The sequence below is a fragment of the Pseudochaenichthys georgianus genome, chromosome 14 (assembly GCF_902827115.2).
Source record: "Pseudochaenichthys georgianus chromosome 14, fPseGeo1.2, whole genome shotgun sequence".
In the NCBI taxonomy this organism is placed as follows: Eukaryota; Metazoa; Chordata; class Actinopteri; order Perciformes; family Channichthyidae; genus Pseudochaenichthys; species Pseudochaenichthys georgianus.
The window spans coordinates 3,000,656-3,024,056 of record NC_047516.1 but is presented as its reverse complement, the minus strand read 5'-3'; the positions used below and the strand labels follow the sequence as shown (position 1 = coordinate 3,024,056).

Here is a 23,401-nt window from a genome sequence, read left to right as displayed (position 1 = left end):
AAGGAGTGCATTGTCTCTAATGGCCACAAGGGGGCGACTCCACTGGTTACAAAAATAGTCCAATTGTATAGAAGTCTATGAGAAAATTACCTTACTTCTCACTTGATTTATTACCTCGGGGAAGATTTTCCAGACAAGTTTCCAGTCTCAATCTCTATCTGCAAGTGTTCTTCCTACAACATGGTGTTTATTTACGTAAATTAGGGTCCTTGTTAGAGTAAAATGTACGATACAGCAGGGTATTCATTATGGTGGGGCTTCCTTTCAACATGTGCTTTTATGCGCTTGGTTACTACTTCATTAATCTCAGGAAAAACAATTCTAGTTTGGGTTTAAATACCTACGGAATTGGCGTGACGAATAAATTAACAGCGGTCTCTTTGGCCAAAGTCGAACCACAAATCCACCTTAACCATACTTCCTAACAATCACGTGAAATACGTACAAATTGACGTGTTGGAGTATAGCTACGTACAGGGTAAGATAACATTATCTATCTATAATATTTCTAAGTGAAATTAAAGACGAAAACTCACTAACAAAGTACTTTTACTCAATGAACAACTAGCGAAACACAAGTCTACAGTTCATCTGTGTGAACGACCTTGACCGGAGAATGGTGTGTCTACTGCATGCGTGTAAATGTTTGTATCCATTGTCTCTTTTTCCAGGATTAGCTCCTCATTTCCTTGGCACAGTTCCTTCACTCAGGGATGCTCTGCTGTGTACACAGATCCACACAAAGCCCCCGATGTAATTTCACTGATAAGACTCTGTGTCACAACAACTGAAACACACCGGCTCCTCTGTTGTTATTATCAGGACACAAGAGGAGGGACAGGATGAGGGACTCCATTAATTCAATGTCTCATCTTTTGTCACTTGACCTTGATGAGGTTTTATTTTTAGATCTCGTGCTCACAGTTTTACGCTTTAAAGATGAGTAGCAACAAGACTAGGGCTGCATAATTAACCAGACATTTTATTGAAATTGCAATATGGACAAGTGCAATATTCAAATAGCAGCAAGCAGAATATTTGTTAAAGGCTAAATATGTGGTAAAATACATTTTGAATGACGTATTGTGGAGCTGCAGAAAGATATCCAACATAACGGTGTAGGAATATAACACATAACACAAGCTAACAAGATTTAACAACTAAATATAATCACGACCAACATTAGCCACCTTTAGTTTAGCGGTGGAGAAGTGAAGTCATGTGACCGTGATGTAGTTCCTTTATAGCCCAACATTAGCCGCCTTTAGCTTAGCGGTGGTGACGTGAAGTCATGTGACCGTGCTGTAGTTCCTTTATAGCCCAACATTAGCCTCCTTTAGCTTAGCGGTGGTGACGTGAAGTCATGTGACCGTGCTGTAGTTCTTTTATAGCCCAACATTAGCCGCCTTTAGCTTAGCGGTGGTGACGTGAAGTCATGTGACCGTGCTGTAGTTCCTTTATAGCCCAACATTAGCCTCCTTTAGCTTAGCGGTGGAGAAGTGAAGTCATGTGACCGTGATGTAGTTCCTTTATAGCCCAACATTAGCCGCCTTTAGCTTAGCGGTGGTGACGTGAAGTCATGTGACCGTGCTGTAGTTCCTTTAAAGCCCAACATTAGCCGCCTTTAGCTTAGCGGTGGTAACGTGAAGTCATGTGACCGTGCTGTAGTTCCTTTATAGCCCAACATTAGCCTCCTTTAGCTTAGCGGTGGTGACGTGAAGTCATGTGACCGTGCTGTAGTTCTTTTATAGCCCAACATTAGCCTCCTTTAGCTTAGCGGTGGTGACGTGAAGTCATGTGACCGTGCTGTAGTTCCTTTACAGCCTAACGTTAGCTTTTTGCTTCAAAATTAAGTGGTGTTAATTTGTGGAGATTATCCTGTTAACAACACTTGTAGGTATCATAAAAGTGTGTTCCACTGCAAAATATATAACTGAAATTTCTCAAAATGGTTTAATACCAGCTACTTCATAAATAGTAATAAGCTAAAACGTTTTTTTCAAACCCGTCTGGACAATGTACTGTAAAGCAGACCTGTAGCTGCAGAGCCAAGAATATAAATTAATTCAGCTGTTCTGTAAATATGGAGGCCTAGTAGGATATGTTCTTTGTTGTCATGGTTTCTATGCCCTCTTTGTCACGTTATTTCGGCCGTCTTTGAGTGTTGTGGAAAAATCTCTGCTAGGTGGAGCAGTGCCGACAAAGAGCGGCAGTGATAATACAATCCTCTAACAGGAGCTGAGCCTCACCTCAAAGGAAATCCAGAAAATATATAAATAAAGGAAAATCTGCTGCATTCAACGTGTAGCTCACATTATAGAGAGTATCAAATCAGCTGGAGGTGAAGCCAGTGACAATTGAGGATCTCTACAACTTTCCTTTTTACACAAAATATGTTTATTAGTTGACAGTTAGGATTCATTTTTTATTTTAGTGTAAGCACGGAAAAAATTGAACCGTTGACGTTATCTAAATGTATTATGTTAAACGATTTCACAAAACTGTATTAGGGGTAGACCAAGGGGTAGACCTAGGACCAGGTGGAGGGATTATATCTCTTCGCTGGCCTGGGAGCGCCTTGGGACCCCCCAGTCAGAGCTGGTTGATGTCGCCTGGGAAAAGAAAGTTTGGGGCTCTCTGCTGGAACTGCTACCCCCGAGACCCGACCACGGATAAGCGGGAGAAGATGAATGGATGGTATTAGGTTAGTTGAAAGCAATTTTATCAAGTTTAAATTTAAAAAGTATTAGGTTCAACGGTTTCATATGAGTGTTGAGAGCTGTATCCATACATCTCTTAATTTGACCAGATTAATGCATTTAACTTCAATTTAAAGAAACAAATCTTCCCGGGGTGCATGCCCCCGGACCCCCCTGGAGGATGTGAGGTCATCACAAATAAAACAGGTTCACATGGAGAGGATACTAGATAAGTGTGCACACTCATTATATACACTACACATTTGTCTTGGATTAGTTAACACCGTAGTCCCTAATATATTTGTAGAAAGGCAGGAAATGGAATTAAATGGAGAACAATGTTTCAATGCGGAGGACCCCCTGTTTTGTGTCCCCCCCACTTCTCAAACCAAAAAGTTACACTCTTGGCTGTGAATGATACCGAATACAATTCACTGTTTACAAAGTTGGTACCAGAATAAATTACACATAATTGTATGAACGGAAAGTAATGGATGCCACCTGTTGACCTTTTTAAACTAGTTGCATCTTTATCAGTTCAGAATGATTAAAAACATCTGATCGATGTCGCAGGTGAGGGGAAAAATCTCTCCTGATTAAACTTGTCTATTTCATCACGTGAAAGCCAGATGGATCCTTAGAGGTTCACTTAACGTTCAGCAGGAGGTGAGCTATGAGAGGAGGGAGAGCTTCGTCACCTGCCATATCCAACGTGAGTCTGAAACTAATTAATGCAGCATATGTGCCTCGTTTGAAGAGAGCCAGCCTCAAAATACAAACACATCCATCTCTGAGTTTACATAAAACACACATATATCCTTTTTAAATGGTTTCCATGGTTGCACTGACTTCCATAATGGACTCCCGTTACTAATTCTGAACATTATCTCAAGCTTTTTCTCTTTACTTACTAAAAATCATGCTTTGAAGTTACATTTGTTTATTTATACTTCTGCAATGACCCTGTTCCTGGAAGTAGTGGAGTACACATATTTCGTTATTGTAAAATAAATAGTTCACTACTTATTTTTCTGACAACTTTTTACTTTGACTTCCTACATTTTGAACTCAAATACCTGTACTTTCTACTTCTTACATGTTGAACTCAAATACCTGTACTTTCTACTTCTTACATGTTGAACTCAAATACCTGTACTTTCTACTTCTTACATTTTGAACTCAAATACCTGTACTTTCTACTTCTTACATTTTGAACTCAAATACCTGTACTTTCTACTTATCTCATGTTGAACTCAAATACCTGTACTTTCTACTTCTTACATGTTGAACTCAAATACCTGTACTTTCTACTTATCTCATGTTGAACTCAAATACCTGTACTTTCTACTTCTTACATTTTGAACTCAAATACCTGTACTTTCTACTTATCTCATGTTGAACTCAAATACCTGTACTTTCTACTTCTTACATGTTGAACACAAATACCTGTACTTTCTACTTCTTACATGTTGAACCCAAATACCTGTACTTTCTACTTCTCACATGTTGAACCCAAATACCTGTACTTTCTACTTCTTACATGTTGAACCCAAATACCTGTACTTTCTACTTCTTACATGTTGAACTCAAATACCTGTACTTTCTACTTCTCACATGTTGAACACAAATACCTGTACTTTCTACTTCTCACATGTTGAACTCAAATACCTGTACTTTCTACTTCTTACATGTTGAACACAAATACCTGTACTTTCTACTTCTTACATGTTGAACACAAATACCTGTACTTTCTACTTCTTACATGTTGAACCCAAATACCTGTACTTTCTACTTCTTACATGTTGAACCCAAATACCTGTACTTTCTACTTCTTACATGTTGAACTCAAATACCTGTACTTTCTACTTCTCTCATGTTGAACTCAAATACCTGTACTTTCTACTTCTTACATGTTGAACTCAAATACCTGTACTTTCTACTTCTCACATGTTGAACACAAATACCTGTACTTTCTACTTCTCACATGTTGAACTCAAATACCTGTACTTCCTACTTCTCTCATTTCCCAAACAGCTGGTTCCTTTAGTCTGAATGTGTGTTGGTGCGTGGTCATTATTCTTTAGAGTCATTGCGTGCCTATTGGTTGGAACACGATCCGTGTATCCATCACTTCCTGGTCTTCTCTAAAGAAGAGGGACCAATGGAAACGTTGTCATGTTGCCGTTGTTCAGCATGGAAACATTCATTAGCTAACAATGACATTATTGTTCTATTGATATAAAGGGAGGTCAGGTACTCTTTAAAACAGCTGCTAGCTATGGGTACTTTTTACTGAAGTACACTTCAAGGGCCTCTTTACTTTGACTTGAGTAAAGAAGTTTAGTCAGTACTTCTACTTTTACCAGAGTATTTTTAAACAAGAGTATCTGTACTTCTACTTGAGGAAAGGATGTGTGTACTTTTGACATCTCTGCTCAATAGTACAGTAACTGAGTAAATGTATTTAGACCTCTACCTCCAAATGTGACAGTGTAGTCCTTGGAAAGAGAAATGTCCTGCTGTGAGCAGAGTGGCCATTATCCTCTGCTTCCTCTCTACGGTTAGCTCTCTCAATTATCCGATCCCTCCCCACGCCGCTGACAGCCGTGTTGGCAGGTGTGTCCTTTCCTTGACGCACTCACCTCTCCACATGGGAAATTAGTCTGTGCAGGTAGCCTAAAGCAGCTGACATCCCCCAGCAGCATGCCCTTTCATTATAGAGAGGAGGTGGGAGTGAGAGGAGGAGGAGGAAGAACTAAAGCTGAACACCCAACACCAAAATGCTAACTCTGAACTGTGAGATGCTTGAGTTGAAAGAGTTCATTTACTTCATAGCATTATTATGAAGACATTCCTCCACAAGCAAAGAGTATAGAAACCCAGACATTAGCCAGAATTTAAGCACTTCTAGTGCCCTTGTATTGAAGTCAAACTTAGCGGTGGTGACATGAAGTCATGTGACCGTGCTGTAGTTCCTTTATAGCCCAACATTAGCCACCTTTAGCTTAGCGGTGGTGACGTGAAGTCATGTGACCGTGCTGTAGTTCCTTTATAGCCCAACATTAGCCGCCTTTAGCTTAGCGGTGGTGACGTGAAGTCATGTGACCGTGCTGTAGTTCCTTTATAGCCCAACATTAGCCTCCTTTAGCTTAGCGGTGGTGACGTGAAGTCATGTGACCGTGCTGTAGTTCCTTTATAGCCCAACATTAGCCACCTTTAGCTTAGCGGTGGTGACTTGAAGTCATGTGACCGTGCTGTAGTTCCTTTATAGCCCAACATTAGCCACCTTTAGCTTAGCGGTGGTGACGTGAAGTCATGTGACCGTGCTGTAGTTCCTTTATAGCCCAACATTAGCCGCCTTTAGCTTAGCTGTGGTGAAGTCATGTGACCGTGCTGCAGTTCCTTTATAGCCCAACATTAGCCACCTTTAGCTTAGCGGTGGTGACTTGAAGTCATGTGACCGTGCTGTAGTTGCTTTATAGCCCAACATTAGCCACCTTTAGCTTAGCGGTGGTGACTTGAAGTCATGTGACCGTGCTGTAGTTCCTTTATAGCCCAACATTAGCCGCCTTTAGCTTAGCGGTGGTGACAATGTACAAATGTCTCACTCTTAAAGTTATTTCTCTACAATTAAAACTGCTCAGACATGCATTGTAGTTTTAAAGCTTAACACAATTAAGACTTCTGTGCAACAGTCAATCCTTAAATTATATCTTGAATTAAAAGCTAAATCCCAGATCAAATGTATGGACTGAATTTGATTGAATCGTCATCTTGTTGTTTTTGTTGACTTTCTGACTTGAACTAATAGTAAAGTATTATAATAGGATCCTCAACACGTATAATTTGTGTTTAATTCAGTTTTTTTAGGCTCCTTAGTTGCTTGACATCTTAAAAAAAGTGCTCAAGTGCGCTTCATGTTGTTCAAGGAGGTATTCCTGCTCAGATGAAGAAAGGCTTTGTAATCAACGTGTTTGTTCTCTGCTTTATTCTTCTCATTATACTGAGTCTACATAAATCTGTTTCTCTAGGTTTTTGTTTCAAATGAGCGCCTTTAACTCTGTGCGTCTCACAAGGGAAACTATCTATAGCTTCAGAGAGATAGAAGTGCAGTGGTTTTTATCCAAATGCATAATAAAATCATAAAGTGGTGCAGCCATTACGTATTTTTGGGGGGTTAAAGGTTCAAGGATTTATTGTCATGTGCACAGAAGCTACAGTTTAGATATGAGAAACTTACGTCCCAGTCTAAATAAAATAAAACCAATAAATAGGAGTTAGCGTCTTAAGGCCCGGACACACCGAGCCGATTTCGGCCGTCGATAGATGTCTGGCTGTCGATGAGCGTCCTGTCGCCCTACTCAGATTGGTGTGTCCCGCCCCGTCGTGTCTTTTCGTCGGCAAAAGAAAGCACTCTGATTGGCTGTTCAGCTTAGCGAATCAGTGCATGAGAAGCGAAATGGAAGTGAGGGACCCAAACGAACGATTAAGAAGGCGCACACAGGTGGCTATTCTTTTTCATTTTCATCTCACCCGGACGCAAGAGTTTATTTTTCATCATGGCGATCTGGAATGAAAATGGAACGCACACGCTATTTGTTGTTCTTCTTCTCTCGGTTATCACGCAGTCTGTCTTCCGGTTGTTGCCTCTTTTGAATGACGAATACACACTACCGCCGCCTGCTGGTAAGGAGAGTTATTGCCACTCACGCATGCGCAGTTCGTACGTGCTTCTTGGCCGTCGGCCGAAGTCTTTGCGGTGTGTTCCAGGGCCCGTCGGGACGTGTTCTTTGGTGTCAGTTTGGTGTGTCTGACTTAAAGCCAATGGGATTTTCCCCTAAACTGTAAAATAAGTCGTTATTGGAGAGCCTTCCTTGATTTTAATTCTGGTTTGAATAGTATTTCTTTTAAAAATGGTCTCCTATTCTACACTGTTTGTTTAAACCATCAAATAGTTTTATCCTTTTCTTTTTAAACATTTGTGGAGCACTACGTAAGTTATCGGAGGGACTCTCCTCTTGTTTGAATAGTCTTCTAAACATTGTTCCAATCTTACCTTTTTCTAAACCATGTCTTTTTATAGCCTGCTCCAAATTGGTTTGTCTTTTGTATTTTAAACCTCAATTTAAGACTAATTTGTTTTTTTCTTCGCTATTTTTCGAAAGGATTTTGAAACATGGATTTGAAAAGCGCAAATTAAAAGAACCGTGGCAATTTGCTCGCCAACAAAAAAGAAAGTGTCATTATTGGACAGCCTGTCCAGAATTTCTCTTGGGTTTTATTCTCCTGTGAATAGTCTATTATTTCTTTCGAAATTTTCAAATTTTCTTCCATTTTTCTAAACCAAATTGTTTTATCATTTTCTTTTAAACGTAATTACAGATTTCTTTGGCTGTCTTTATGAAGCACTTAGTAACTCAGATTTTAAAGAGTCCTCTCCTGCTGATGTTCAGCTGTATATCAGTATGTAGTGTCTCTACTTTAAAGAGTCCTCTCCTGCTGATGTCCAGGTGTATATCAGTATGTAGTGTCTCTACTTTAAAGAGTCCTCTCCTGCTGATGTTCAGGTGTATATCAGTATGTAGTGTCCCTACTTTAAAGAGTCCTCTCCTGCTGATGTCCAGGTGTATATCAGTATGTAGTGTCTCTACTTTAAAGAGTCCTCTCCTGCTGATGTTCAGGTGTATATCAGTATGTAGTGTCTCTACTTTAAAGAGTCCTCTCCTGCTGATGTTCAGGTGTATATCAGTATGTAGTGTCTCTACTTTAAAGAGTCCTCTCCTGCTGATGTTCAGGTATATATCAGTATGTAGTGTCTCTACTTTAAAGAGTCCTCTCCTGCTGATGTTCAGGTGTATATCAGTATGTAGTGTCTCTACTTTAAAGAGTCCTCTCCTGCTGATGTTCAGGTGTATATCAGTATGTAGTGTCTCTACTTTAAAGAGTCCTCTCCTGCTGATGTTCAGGTATATATCAGTATGTAGTGTCTCTACTTTAAAGAGTCCTCTCCTGCTGATGTTCAGGTGTATATCAGTATGTAGTGTCTCTACTTTAAAGAGTCCTCTCCTGCTGATGTTCAGGTGTATATCAGTATGTAGTGTCTCTACTTTAAAGAGTCCTCTCCTGCTGATGTTCAGGTGTATATCAGTATGTAGTGTCTCTACTTTAAAGAGTCCTCTCCTGCTGATGTCCAGGTGTATATCAGTATTTAATGTCTCTACTTTAAAGAGTCCTCTCTTATCATATATTATGGTAACTGACAAAACATAAACCCTGGAACAAGTCTCTCTTTTATCAGAGAGACTTTCCTGATTCCCCCCAAATTGTAATCTCCTTTGAATTGACTTTGTTTTTACACCAGATTATTTCCCCTTTTTTCTTTTAAAGATAATTACGGACTTGTCTGTTTTTAATTAGCTTTCTTTGTGAAGCACGTTGATTTTCAAAAGTTCCACAAATTATTATTGCCATTTTTCTTCTTGCCAATCAGAGCAGCTTTTCGGGCCCTAATCAGAGAAAACAGCATTTCAGACGAAGGCTTTGAGAAGAAGTCAGGGTATTTTTTAACATTCAAGCATGTAAACATTTACTCGAAACAAACCAGAAAACACGTATGAATGTAAAAACTAGCAGAATATGTCCCTTTATTTTAATAAAACACATCAGGGGTCGCTGAGGGAATGTTGTCAGATGAAATCCACTCAGGTAGGTCAGTGTGAATAATTGATAGGGTCTGAAGGGACTATTTTTAGGGTTTGAAGGCTTGAAATAACCCTCCGGTAATCTGCACCCGAGTGGATTTAATTGCATAGATGATGTTTGACTGTTCTGCAGCGAAAAATGTTTCAAATTCCAGTTGTTTCTTGTTGTAAAAGTCTGAAAAAAACCTGCACAAACGAATTCAGCATTGAATCCTCCCCGCTTGAGTCGAACTGTTTAAACACATTTATATAAAACACTTCATTATATTTCCTCTGTCGCCGTAGCAACCTTACACTTAAATCACTTTAAATTATTTTGACTTGTGTTAATGCAACATATGAAATGTCTGTACTTAAACATAATGTATCACACGTATTATAATTAGCTGCAGCTTTGTTTCCATGGTAACAGACCTTTAAGAAATGTGTTCGTATAATTTAAACGGCTACTCAGTGTTACATTGATTAGATTGTGTCTTTTCTTTCTCACCATAATTTAGTCTATTCGCTGTTAAAGCTGGCATGTTAAAGGGAAGCAGTACAACACTTCAAATACATCAGGTAGGTCATTCATTTGTATAACACTTTCTTTTTCTTCTATTCCTCGATATTTCAGATGCAAATATTGTACTTTTTACTCAATTGATGACATGTGTGCAACTTAGAAGCTACTGTTGGCCACCTGTGCGCTGCAGAGACCTTTAAAGGTCCCATGTCATGCTTCTCCGGTTATCACCCGTCCCCTTGTGAGTTCTGTAGCTTCTGCATGTGACCGGTCTGCAGAGTCACAACCCTCAAAGTGCACCCTGTAGCGAGTAAAGCTCTAACTCAGAACAGACCTGTCTGCTGCCCCAGAACGCCTCGTTGGACATTTCTCTTTTTACACGTGATTCCCTTGGCCTCACTATCATACGCAGTGGGGGGACCTTTAGCGTACATGTTCAACTAACAGGGCGTCCCATTGACTTGCCTAGAGCTCCCTGAACGCTGGTAATAGACGAGTTGGGATGGCGGAGAAATGCTCTCCACAGACCCATTGACTCACAGCGCTATCAACCTTGTTCTTACTCGATATCAAGCCACACTTATTGTTTATTGAGCACACTGGGCTCACAGGGAGGGGGGAGGCAGGAGCTCTAACAAGCCGTGTAGGACAGGCTGTGAGTGTTTGTGTGCTCAGGATGAGTTTCGCTTGTTTCCGCTGTATCGCCGACCCGGAAACCTGTCCGCTCCGAGCGGCAGATCGCAGCAACGAGCCTCGCAACGAGCCTCGCAACGAGCCTCGCAACGTCCCGACCAATCAGAGCACAGTGGGCTCACAGGGGGGGGGGGAGGAGCTCCAACAAGCCGTGTAGGACAGAGTGAATACTACGCAGAGATGCTGTCTGAGAAACCAATGTGAGTTTGGAACATTGAACAAAGTGAATCTATTCTAGTCGACCTCAACGATGGAATCATGATCAGTGGAAATGGCCGTGACACGGGACCTTTAAGCTTTAAAATTAGCTTTACTTTAAAATTGTAGAAGCGATACCGAGAATTGAAAAAATAAGGTTTTGACAATGATTTAGGAATACTTTTTTTCCATTAGCGGGAAGAGCATTTCGTGCGTGATGAAGTTCCCTTTGCAGAGAGAGAGAGAGAGAGAGAGAGAGAGAGAGAGAGAGAGAGAGAGAGAGAGAGAGAGATAGAGAGAGAGAGAGAGCGAGAGAGCGAGATAGAGAGAGAGAGAGAGAGAGAGAGAGAGAGAGAGAGGCTCTTAATGGATGTGCGCCTCTAAAAGATACAATAAAAGCCATGTATTTGAATTAATGTCTCAATGCTGACCGTGAACACATTTGAAGAGAATGGCATGTTCCTATTTTCTTTCTTACAGTAAGATCAATTTCTATAAAAAGCTGGATTTATAGTTTAATCTCCAAATGGAGAAAAGGCGCGGTGCTGTTCTGAGAGTATTTACCCTTCAAGGAGAAGTGAGTCAAGAAGTAGAACATGTGACTCGATATGATGTCAGCTTGTATTTCAGGTTACGTGTGCACAAGTAGCGTTTTTAGGCTGAGTTAAAAACAGGCACCAACACGACTAAAACGGCTTGATATTTCCACTGAAAGCCCGATTTCACATCAGCATAAGCCTTGTGGGATTACCGAGTGTTCGTTCATCATATTTAAATATTCGATACACACCTGAACCCTTCGCTAATGTTCATTCACCAAATCACGTATGCATATTAATGAAATCTCATCTCCATCAGTGCACCGTGAACATCCATTCATCTGCTGTTCTTTTGCCCTTTACAAATATGTCATGAGTTAAATACTGTAGCTGCTGAATATCAATTAATTCCCCTTCCTTTAATTCCAAACAAATCCAAAAGTTGCTTATTTACACGTGAAGCACACATTATCGTTTATTTGAAGTGTTTTTTCAAACTAGAGTCTCTCTCTTCGAGCGGGGGTTTTGATCTCGACCGACTCCTGAGGGGAATATCTGCCTGTTTAGCCGCTAAATGCTCCACTATGTTCAGCAGCTCGTCGCTGACGGCGTGTGTTAAAGTGTGCGGAGGATTCGTGGAGCCTTTTCAGTGGAAACAGCTTCCTTTGGCAGCCACACTGGAACTCACAGTAAGGCTCCGACCCAGAGGTGGGAAGTAACTAAGTACATTTACGACATGTATTTAGTACCTTTAGTTACTTCACAGATGTGGATGAATGATGTGAAATATAATCAAGTCTAATCAAGTAATCCCCGGGCGCCGTACATAATGGCAGCCCACTGCTCCTAACACTAGGATGGGTCAAATGCAGAGAAACAATTTCCCCACGAGGATTAATAAAGTATATCAAATCAAATATCAAATCAATTTTACTCAAGTACAAGATCTGAGTACTTCTACTTTTACTCAAGTACAATATCTGAGTACTTCTACTTTTACTCAAGTACAAGATCTGAGTACTTCTACTTTTACTCAAGTACAATATCTGAGTACTTCTACTTTTACTCAAGTACAAGATCTGAGTACTTCTACTTTTACTCAAGTACAATATCTGAGTACTTCTACTTTTACACAAGAACAAGATCTGAGTACTTTTACTTTTACTCAAGTACAATATCTGAGTACTTCTACTTTTACTCAAGTACAATATCTGAGTACTTCTACTTTTACTCAAGTACAATATCTGAGTACTTCTACTTTTACTCAAGTACAATATCTGAGTACTTCTACTTTTACTCAAGTACAATATCTGAGTACTTCTACTTTTACTCAAGTACAATATCTGAGTACTTCTACTTTTACTCAAGCACAAGATCTGAGTACTTCTACTTTTACTCAAGTACAAGATCTGAGTACTTCTACTTTTACTCAAGTACAAGATCTGAGTACTTCTACTTTTACTCAAGTACAATATCTGAGTACTTCTACTTTTACTCAAGTACAATATCTGAGTACTTCTACTTTTACTCAAGTACAATATCTGAGTACTTCTACTTTTACTCAAGCACAAGATCTGAGTACTTCTACTTTTACACAAGAACAAGATCTGAGTAATTCTACTTTTACTCAAGTCCAATATCTGAGTACTTCTACTTTTACTCAAGTCCAATATCTGATTACTTCTACTTTTACTCAAGTCCAAGATCTGAGTACTTCTACTTTTACTCAAGTCCAAGATCTGAGTACTTCTACTTTTACTCAAGTCCAATATCTGAGTACTTCTACTTTTACTCAAGTCCAATATCTGAGTACTTCTACTTTTACTCAAGTCCAAGATCTGAGTACTTCTACTTTTACTCAAGTCCAAGATCTGAGTACTTCTACTTTTACTCAAGTACAATATCTGAGTACTTCTACTTTTACGTAAGTAGAAGATCTGAGTACTTCTACTTTTACACAAGAACAAGATCTGAGTAATTCTACTTTTACTCAAGTACAATATCTGAGTACTTCTACTTTTACTCAATCCAATATCTGAGTACTTCTACTTTTACTCAAGTCCAAGATCTGAGTACTTCTACTTTTACTCAAGTCCAAGATCTGAGTACTTCTACTTTTACTCAAGTACAATATCTGAGTACTTCTACTTTTACGTAAGTAGAAGATCTGAGTACTTCTACTTTTACGTAAGTAGAAGATCTGAGTACTTCTACTTTTACACAAGAACAAGATCTGAGTACTTCTACTTTTACACAAGAACAAGATCTGAGTAATTCTACTTTTACTCAAGTACAATATCTGAGTACTTCTATTTTTACTCAATCCAATATCTGAGTACTTCTACTTTTACTCAAGTCCAAGATCTGAGTACTTCTACTTTTACTCAAGTACAATATCTGAGTACTTCTACTTTTACTCAAGTACAATATCTGAGTACTTCTACTTTTACGTAAGTAGAAGATCTGAGTACTTCTACTTTTACGTAAGTAGAAGATCTGAGTACTTCTACTTTTACACAAGAACAAGATCTGAGTACTTCTACTTTTACACAAGAACAAGATCTGAGTAATTCTACTTTTACTCAAGTACAATATCTGAGTACTTCTATTTTTACTCAATCCAATATCTGAGTACTTCTACTTTTACTCAAGTCCAAGATCTGAGTACTTCTACTTTTACTCAAGTACAATATCTGAGTACTTCTACTTTTACGTAAGTAGAAGATCTGAGTACTTCTGCTTTTACTCAACTAATGTCATGTAAATGTATCTTTTTATGGCAAAATAGGAATTCAGGATAAAGGCGATAAGATAAGATAAGATAAGATGTACTTTATTGATCCCAAACTGGGAAATGTTTGCGTTGCAGCAGAATAAAAAACGAGGCATTGCACAGAAGTAGAAATGAACAATTCTCAAATGTAAACATCTCAGCATTAAAAAGTAGAAAATTATATACAACTTGACCGTGAGGTAAAAAAATCGATAATATATAATAATACCCGATTGAAGGATACATTTTCAGTTAACACAAGATAATTCGATACGTGCATTTTTCTGTCTCCATGTGAAACCTGATGTGATGCATATTCCTACATTTGAACTCAATAAGCACAAACAGGAGGGTTAACAGGACTTCCTTATTTTACGCCATAGAACTCTTAAATACGTCATTAAGAAACAGAGTGAGGTCGTTGAACATTTCCCGATGGATCCTTAATGGGAAGTTTGTGATCACGCTTCCGTGAACTTGTCCACACAAATTATGAAACGCCTGCCACGGAAAAATAATGAAAAAAGGGGGTTTTGCAAATTAGACAAAATGAGAAAACGATGCGTATCGTCTTCATTCAAACTAATGAAAACGAGTAAATGAGGTCTATTTCTGCCGGCACACAGAATCACCGGATGCTGTTGATAATCTCTCCTGGCTTCAGAGTGGGTTTCAATCCTCCGTGGCACCTTCAGGGAAACCGTGTAATTGGTTAGCTGGAGAGACTATTTGGCAAAGTGCACTTTCAGGGAGGAGAATGAATAGATTTTTCAAAGAGACAAGGATGTTATGCTATGCTTTGGTTTATGCTGTGACAGTGAGGTGGCAGTCGAATAGTGTTTTTGCTTAGCGAGGTTCCTCGTGGAGAGAAAGGGGGGGGAAGTACCTGGAAGTACAGTCATCTGCATCAAGTGAGGCAGACAGTAGTTTGAAACTAAAGAGGTCACCTTCCAGAAACCATAAAGGTCTGTGCAAATCTTCTAGCAATCCATTTTGCCAAAGTTGAGGCCAGGCGAAGTGCTCGAGGCAAAACCATTTCAAAGTTGGTAGGATCCATCCTCTGGGGCTCTTGGAAGTCAATCCATCCAAAAAACATCTCCAAAAGTTGAGATATTTCAGTCTGAACCAATGTGATCACCCAACAAGAACGGGCAACTGGCTCTTAACTGTGATTGGACCATATTTCCAGGTGGCCATTAAGCCAGGGTTGCAGTCAAATGGTCTTTTTTGCTCAGGAAGGATGCTGAAAAAGTGGAACGACTTCCATCCAGACACTATTAATGTCTGTACAACATCTTATAGCAATCCATCTTCCAGAAGTTGAGATGTTGGTAGGTCTTCTGGGGCTCCTGGAAGTCAATCCGTCCAAGAAACATCTCCAAAGGTTGAGATATTTCAGTCTAGACCAATGTGGATCTCTGACCGACCAACAAGAACAGGTAACTGGCTCTAGAGTCTGATCGAACAACGGCTCAAGATGTCCATTATGCGAGGGTTAGGATCCAATAGAGTGAAATGACCCAGAAGTACCACAGTGGCAGTGATAACAGCTGTTTCTCTAGACCAGTGCTTCTCAAAGTGTGGTCCGCGGACCACTGGTGACCCGTGACCGCCCCCTGGTGGTCCGTGAGTATATTGGTAACATTTCACATTTGAAAGAAATACATTTATTTAAGTTTTGTTCACTCTCGCGGGAATATCTCCGCAATGGAACGAGCTTAAGTTTCACTTTCGATTGCATGAAATAGCCCAGATAAACACCTTCATCACACATGTGGCCACTTGTTTGTACCATTTTCAGGCGATTTGTAAAAAACGATGTGTTTTTGGATATTTGTGGAGTTAGGTGGTCCACGAGTGTTTTTTTATTGGTTAGGTGGTCCTTGGTATGAAACAGTTTGAGAAACACTGTTCTAGACCAGGGGTTTTCAAAGTGTGGGAAGGTGAGCCTCCCCTCAGAGCACATAAGAACAGCCGCGCCACCCCCCTTCCAATTAGTATTGCTATTAATATTATTATTGTTGTTGTTGTTGCTATAATGCAGGGGCATTCAATTGCATTTCAAAGAGGTCCAGTAAGAGAACATGTCGCTGTCTACCTTCCGCCATTTGAAATGACTTTGACTGCTTCTCTCCTCTCGTCTCGCCTCTGTGTTTGAATCTATCGCGCTGACTCGCTCACTGCTCCGATTTGATTGGCTGAGTCGCGTCACCTCCTTAAAACATGAAACAACAACTTTTTAAAACCTTTTTATCTTTATGTTTTAAACATTTTCAACATCGTGGATAAATCCTTATACGCTCCCGGCAACAGACTGAACGACAACTTTGCCTCCTCATTACCCTCACCCCTCGTTTAGTGGGAGCAGTGCGTCTGCGTCTTTGATGCGGGCTGCAGCCTCGAGCCGTACTTGCTTTTGATCAAAGTGAGAATTATTCAAATTAAAATAAAGGGCGGTGCCGGCCGTCAGGGAACCGAGCCGGCCGTTCTGTGATCCTCCAGAACACACCGATGGCCCGTCCGCCCCTGCCAGGACCGGTCCATGGAAATCCTAGCTTCAGATAATCGTGGTCATCCGTTTTCTGCCAGCCGCTGTCTCCTCTCTCACTTTAGGTAACTTCGCCACAAATCGATCCTCGCATAAAGTTAGCTGAAGTTAGCTAGATTTCACTGTTTCTCGTTATTTTGTTCTCACGCTGCGCCTCCCCTGAAGCTCTCTGTCGGCACCCCTGGGAGGCGCGCCTCACACTTTGAAAACCGCTGCTCTAGATCAGTGTTTCTCAAACTTTTTCATACCAAGGACCACTTAACCAATAAAAAAACACTCGTGGACCACCTAACTCCACAAATATCCAAAAACACATCGTTTGTTACAAATCGCCTGAAAATGGTACAAACAAGTGGCAACATGTGTGATGAAGGTGTTGATCTGAAACCTAAGCTCGCTCGATTGCAGAGATATTCCCGCGACAGTGCGGAAAACTTAAATAAATAAATAAATGTCAAATGTGAAATTTTACCAATATACTCACGGACCACTAGGGGGCGCTCACGGACCACACTTTGAGAAGCACTGCTCTAGATGATAGGAAAGGAGCTGAATTACTTCCTTTATAGCCTCCTTAGCTAAGGATACACTGGACCATCCTTTAGGAAAGTAAAGGAGAAAATGGTGACCTTGCATCGGTGACATCGGGCGTTCAAGGGAACAACCGATCGTGACCGACAAATACAGACCATGAAAGTTACAGTGCTTATTGAACCTTTTCCATCTTGTGCAGTGCTTTGAATTTTCTAAAATATGTTAAACCAAAAGGACAACTACGAACGATTATTACTGTAAAATCATCAAGTAAAGTTTCATAGTACTCACTGAGTTGTGATGGGTGTCTCAAACTATTTGTCAACATGTTTGAATGGTGATATGCACGGTATTAGATGTGGAGGGCTAACAAGTGGAGGGCTAACAAGTGGAGGGCTAACAAGTGGAGGGCTAACAAGTGGAGGGCTAACAAGTGGAGGGCTAACATGTGGAGGGCTAACAAGTGGAGGGCTAACAAGTGGAGGGCTAACAAGTGGAGGGCTAACAAGTGGAGGGCTAACAAGTGGAGGGCTAACAAGTGGAGGGCTAACAAGTGGAGGGCTAACAAGTGGAGGGCTAACAAGTGGAGGGCTAACAAGTGGAGGGCTAACAAGTGGAGGGCTAACAAGTGGAGGGCTAACAAGTCAAACGTATTCAAATATTTTCAAGCAATCAAACTAATTGTGGATAATTCGGAGTGGACTGAAGGGTGAGCAACCATTTCATTTCAAGTTCAACCTTGGTATTGAGGAATATAGCTTTCACTGTCGTCATTTTTTAATTGAATACATACTGTATTTCTTAAGTCCTGATGAATTCTCCTTCACATCTTTACTTAAACTCATGACGTCTCTCCCTGAGGTTGAGAAGAAGTGGTAAGGAAAAGACAATACCTGATTTTTTGGCGGCAATTCGACCAAAGCCTAAGTGACAGAAACATCTTTGTGGCACGATTAAAGCAACAGAAACAACATTTAGCAGCTACATGTAGCACATATAGCTTGGGGGAGGGGCTCAAAGAGAGGTCAGGTAGATCAACACATGACATTTCCACTGTACAAGTAAGCATGCTGCAGAGAACAGCTTAAAAACAAATAAAAGAGGAAAGTAGAGATACCAACCATGAGCTGCAGGTTCAGTGCTGGGCGCAGTGTCTGAACACAAGGAGAGGAGGTGTGGAACAGGAGGAACAGCATGCAAATAAAGGAGAAATGGGGGAGGAGGGGGGGAGAAAACAAATGACACCCATAAGCAAGCATTCAGAAGACCAGAACATGACACAAGACATACGGCTTAAGGGAAATCAAAGGGAACCAAAGGCAGTGCAGAGATAACTTAAGCTTACACACAGATACACAGATACACACTGTCACTGTGCACAGCGGGCGCTATGCAGTAAGAGGGGGTATTGTAATGTGGTTGGTGGAGACATGACAAAGTATCAAGAGAAGTTTCAACAAAGGAAGGAAGTTCAGTGTTTTGATGGCTTGGTATGGGAGACATACTTCAGTACCTTCTGCTGATGTTCAGGTGTGTATCAGTATGTATGGTTTCTACTTTAAAGAGTCCTCTCCTGCTGATGTTCAGGTGTATATCAGTATGTAGTGTCTCTACTTTAAAGAGTCCTCTCCTGCTGATGTTCAGGTGTGTATCAGTATGTAGTGTCTCTACTTTAAAGAGTCCTCTCCTGCTGATGTTCAGGTGTATTCAGTATGTAGTGTCTCTACTTTAAAGAGTCCTCTCCTGCTGATGTTCAGGTGTATATCAGTATGTAGTGTCTCTACTTTAAAGAGTCCTCTCCTGCTGATGTTCAGGTGTATTCAGTATGTAGTGTCTCTACTTTAAAGAGTCCTCTCCTGCTGATGTTCAGGTGTATATCAGTGTGTAGTGTCTCTACTTTAAAGAGTCCTCTCCTGCTGATGTTCAGGTGTATATCAGTGTGTAGTGTCTCTACTTTAAAGAGTCCTCTCCTGCTGATGTTCAGGTGTATATCAGTATGTAGTGTCTCTACTTTAAAGAGTCCTCTCCTGCTGATGTTCAGGTGTATATCAGTATGTAGTGTCTCTACTTTAAAGAGTCCTCTCCTGCTGATGTTCAGGTGTATATCAAGTGTAGTGTCTCTACTTTAAAGAGTCCTCTCCTGCTGATGTTCAGGTGTATATCAGTATGTAGTGTCTCTACTTTAAAGAGTCCTCTCCTGCTGATGTTCAGGTGTATATCAGTATGTAGTGTCTCTACTTTAAAGAGTCCTCTCCTGCTGATGTTCAGGTGTATATCAGTATGTAGTGTCTCTACTTTAAAGAGTCCTCTCCTGCTGATGTTCAGGTGTATATCAGTATGTAGTGTCTCTACTTTAAAGAGTCCTCTCCTGCTGATGTTCAGGTGTATATCAGTATGTAGTGTCTCTACTTTAAAGAGTCCTCTCCTGCTGATGTCAGGTGTATATCAGTATGTAGTGTCTCTACTTTAAAGAGTCCTCTCCTGCTGATGTTCAGGTGTATATCAGTATGTAGTGTCTCTACTTTAAAGAGTCCTCTCCTGCTGATGTTCAGGTGTATATCAGTATGTAGTGTCTCTACTTTAAAGAGTCCTCTCCTGCTGATGTTCAGGTGTATATCAGTATGTAGTGTCTCTACTTTAAAGAGTCCTCTCCTGCTGATGTCCAGGTGTATATCAGTATGTAGTGTTCAAACGGCTTCACCAGTTCTGTCAGACACACAGATGGCCAGGAGGAAAGACAGCACACATATTCAGAAGCTTTTATCTGAGGATCTAACTTGCATCTTGAATGTTACCCAATGTATATAAAAGTATGTAGGTGACCTAGATTGAAATCAGCTTCTCCGCAAAGGCATCTAGCGAGATAAGATGCATCGATTTATGTTGATTTGGTATTAGACCTGAGCGATGAACAAAACGGAGAGGAATGCAGCTAGACCAGGTGCAGAGGCGATGTATTATAACTCCTAATTAGTGTACAAACTAAAGGAACAAACAGAAGCATTGATCAGACACAAACAAATGACTTTTTCTTCCAATGGTGCTTGATCAAAAATATCTCTTTCCAAGTGTGTCCAGAAAAGCATCAAAGTGCCAACTGGTATAAGTGCTGACATTAATTAGAACACTTTTATCTAATCTTTAAAAACACATCACGTTCAGATAGGACAGTTTCAATGGCTGCCTTTTCCACGGTGTACACGTCACTTTGTCCTTTTGTCTCAGCGGAGACATTGGAAAGGGCCAGAAAGCCATTAAGACTCAGAGGGATGTTTGTGTAAATGGTAAATGGTAAATGGACTGTACTTATATAGCGCTTTATCCAGTCTTTAAGACCCCTCGAAGCGCTTTACATACTACATGTCGTTCACCCATTCATACAGAGCAGTGTATGTTAGGACATGCACTAACATGCATCCACATGCACACATCGTTGGCCATGCCATCGGGAGCAACTCAGGGTTAAGTATCTCGCCCAAGGATACATCGACATGTTGGCTGCACGGGCTGGGATCGAACCCACAACCTTCTGGTTGAAAGACGACCGCACTCCCTCACAGCCACAGTCGCCCTAAGAGAGAGGATTGTGCTCAGAGGGTCAGGGACGATTTCACAATGCAAGACTTTGTAGATTTCAGGATGACACAGAACTCTGAGGACACGTTTACCTACAAGGTCCTCGAGTCGTGATGGGTTTGAATTTTTCCTCGATGTTGTCCATTTGGAACTGTCAACAGCCCGTATCAATGGGGCGAAACCATAGACTGTATATATAAATGGACGTAGGGTCCCGTGACGTCACCCATAGGACCCGGGCGCTGTGCTGTCCAACAGCTTTCCACAGCTCCTAGCACTAGACTCCTGCTACGAGGATGGGTTAAAAGCAGAGAACATGTCACTCTGTGGGCTCTGAATGTGAGAACATTAAAGAGGATTTCATCCCTCCCAATTCTAATGCTGTGTCCTGTAACCCTCTCTCCACCATTTCCCTATCTGTTACTCAACAAAAAGTTAGTTTTGCACGCCTCAAAGTTGATATATCAGCAGCCATTTAATTGCCAAACGTGCATCTATTGGCCACAAATTGTAAAATGGAGCCTGAGTCACTGTGGCCTGTAACCCTCTCTCCACTGTTGGGGGGGGGTTAGCCATGTGGGACCATTCAATATGTCTGCCGCTGAGTGATTGCCTGTCAATTTTTAAACAGCTTTCTCCTCTCCTCACCCTCTATCTCTGGCTCCACAGTTCAACAGTGTCCTCGCTGACATTGGCTCCGTAACTAGTCTCCACGCTTCCCATGAGCCCTTTGGTGACCCGCCGCGCCGCGACATCCAGAGATAACTGCGTGCCAATCACAATTGTATTGGGAGAAATGGATTAGGAGGAGCCCCCGCCGAGCTGAAACGCCAACAACCCGCTGGCAACTAGATTACTTTTTTGTTGGATCCACTTTCTTACACCGACCGTCCGCACTTCAGCTTTAGTTTGTCATTTCCTACGTTTCCCAGAGCGCCCCCTGCTGAGTTGTTGAGAAGCTGATCTCTCTTTCACTTCAACAATACACTTCTCTCTGCGGAAACTGTTAGCTTATTATTCAATATGTTGCCTTTTCATTTTGTTTCTTTTGTCACTTTTTTTTTTTAGCATTTATTTATACAGGTGTAAAATCTCTTGACACACAAGGTCTCTACTAGGGATGCCAGATTTTATTTATATATTTTTTTATTATTTATGTTTTTTTTTTTTTTTATGGCTTAGTTTCAACCAAAATATATATAAATATATATATGCTAATAATAGTAATAGTATTAATAATTGTAAATGGTCATTGGTCACACCACCAGTTTGTTTTACTGTAAACTTGGAGGAAGCCTGCGCAGAGCAGACTGCTGCTGCAGCTGCTACACACCGACCCCACCCCCCCTCTCCCTCACACCGACCCGCCCCCTCTCCCTCACACCGACTCCGCCCCCTCTCCCTCACACCGACTCCGCCCCCACCCCCCCTCTCCCTCACAGCGACCCGCCCCCACCCCCCCTCTCCCTCACACGTGCGACTAAAGATGAACAAAGCGGCAGGTAAAAAGAGTTCCTCCTCGTGGAACTACTTCGAACTTACAAGTCCAAAGGAAATTAAATGCAAGCTCTGCGAAAAGACGTTGGTCTATCACAACTCAACCTCAACAATGTGTTGGCATTTGAGTGCGAAGCCAAAGAGGTTACAGAGAAAGACGCAGCAGCCGGCCATTACCGACTTCACTTCAAGGCCACGTCGTTGTGATGACATGCTTGTTTGTTGTGTGTGCTGTTAAACATGTTCCAGTAAAGAAAACAACGGAATTCCTTTTTCTTTCTTTTTTTCCTCTCCCGCGGGGGGGGGGGGGGGTCGGTCGAATAATCAATTATTATTCGCCAGGGCTGCCGAATAATCGATTTTGATCATGGTCAGTTTCTGGCAACCCTAGTCTCTACCACACACAGGTACAGACAGACAGACAGACAGGACACTAAACACAGAGGCAACACTAAAATACAACACCGTAAAAAGTAGCCATTGAAATCCACATACAGTCAGATATAGCAGGTGCAAACACCACAGAGGATTTCTCCAGCTTTTTTAAATGAGTTTAAAACCCGTGATGGGTATCAAAGTGGCCAGCTTAAGTTCCTGCTGAAGTGTGTTCCAGGTCGAGGGGGCAGAGTACGATACGGCTTTTTCCCAAGCACCGTGCGTACTGAGGGGACGCACAGAGGGATGTCATGTTGAGATCAGGCTATAGCTGTACTGGTTGTGAGATATGTAAGTGGATATGTAGAGGGGCAGCAGTCCAAGCATAGCGGTGTAATAGATGATCTGCGCATTGATAATGATGTCCATTTGACTAAAGCGTACAGCGTGCACTGGTGTGTGAGGGGTTTACAGTTGGCTATGAACCTCAGAGCGCCATGGTAGACAGCGTCCAGCAGATGAAGGGATGTTGTCATGTACACAACATCCCCGTAGTCCAAGAGCGGCATCAATGTGGCGGCTACAAGCCGTTTCCTCGCACTCGTGGAGAAGCAGGCCTTATTTCTAAAAAACAATCCCAGTTTTAATTTCAATTTCCTTAAGAGATTGTCAATGTGTGGTTTGAAGCAGAGATTTTCATCTATAGTGATGCCCACGTATCTGCAGGTGTGAACAGCTTCAATGGAGTTATGCTGTGCAGACA

The 23,401-nt window shown here is 41.2% G+C and overlaps 1 protein-coding gene across 1 annotated transcript in view; it reads right to left on the bottom strand.

The window, feature by feature from the left end:
* The window catches only part of LOC117458568 (cell adhesion molecule 1-like), a 539,809-nt gene that overhangs the window by 25,368 nt on the left and 491,040 nt on the right, over positions 1-23,401 (bottom strand). The window contains exon 8 of the mRNA XM_034099144.1: positions 18,312-18,344. Coding sequence (XP_033955035.1) covers positions 18,312-18,344 — 33 coding nt within the window. The remainder of the gene's footprint in view (positions 1-18,311; positions 18,345-23,401) is intronic.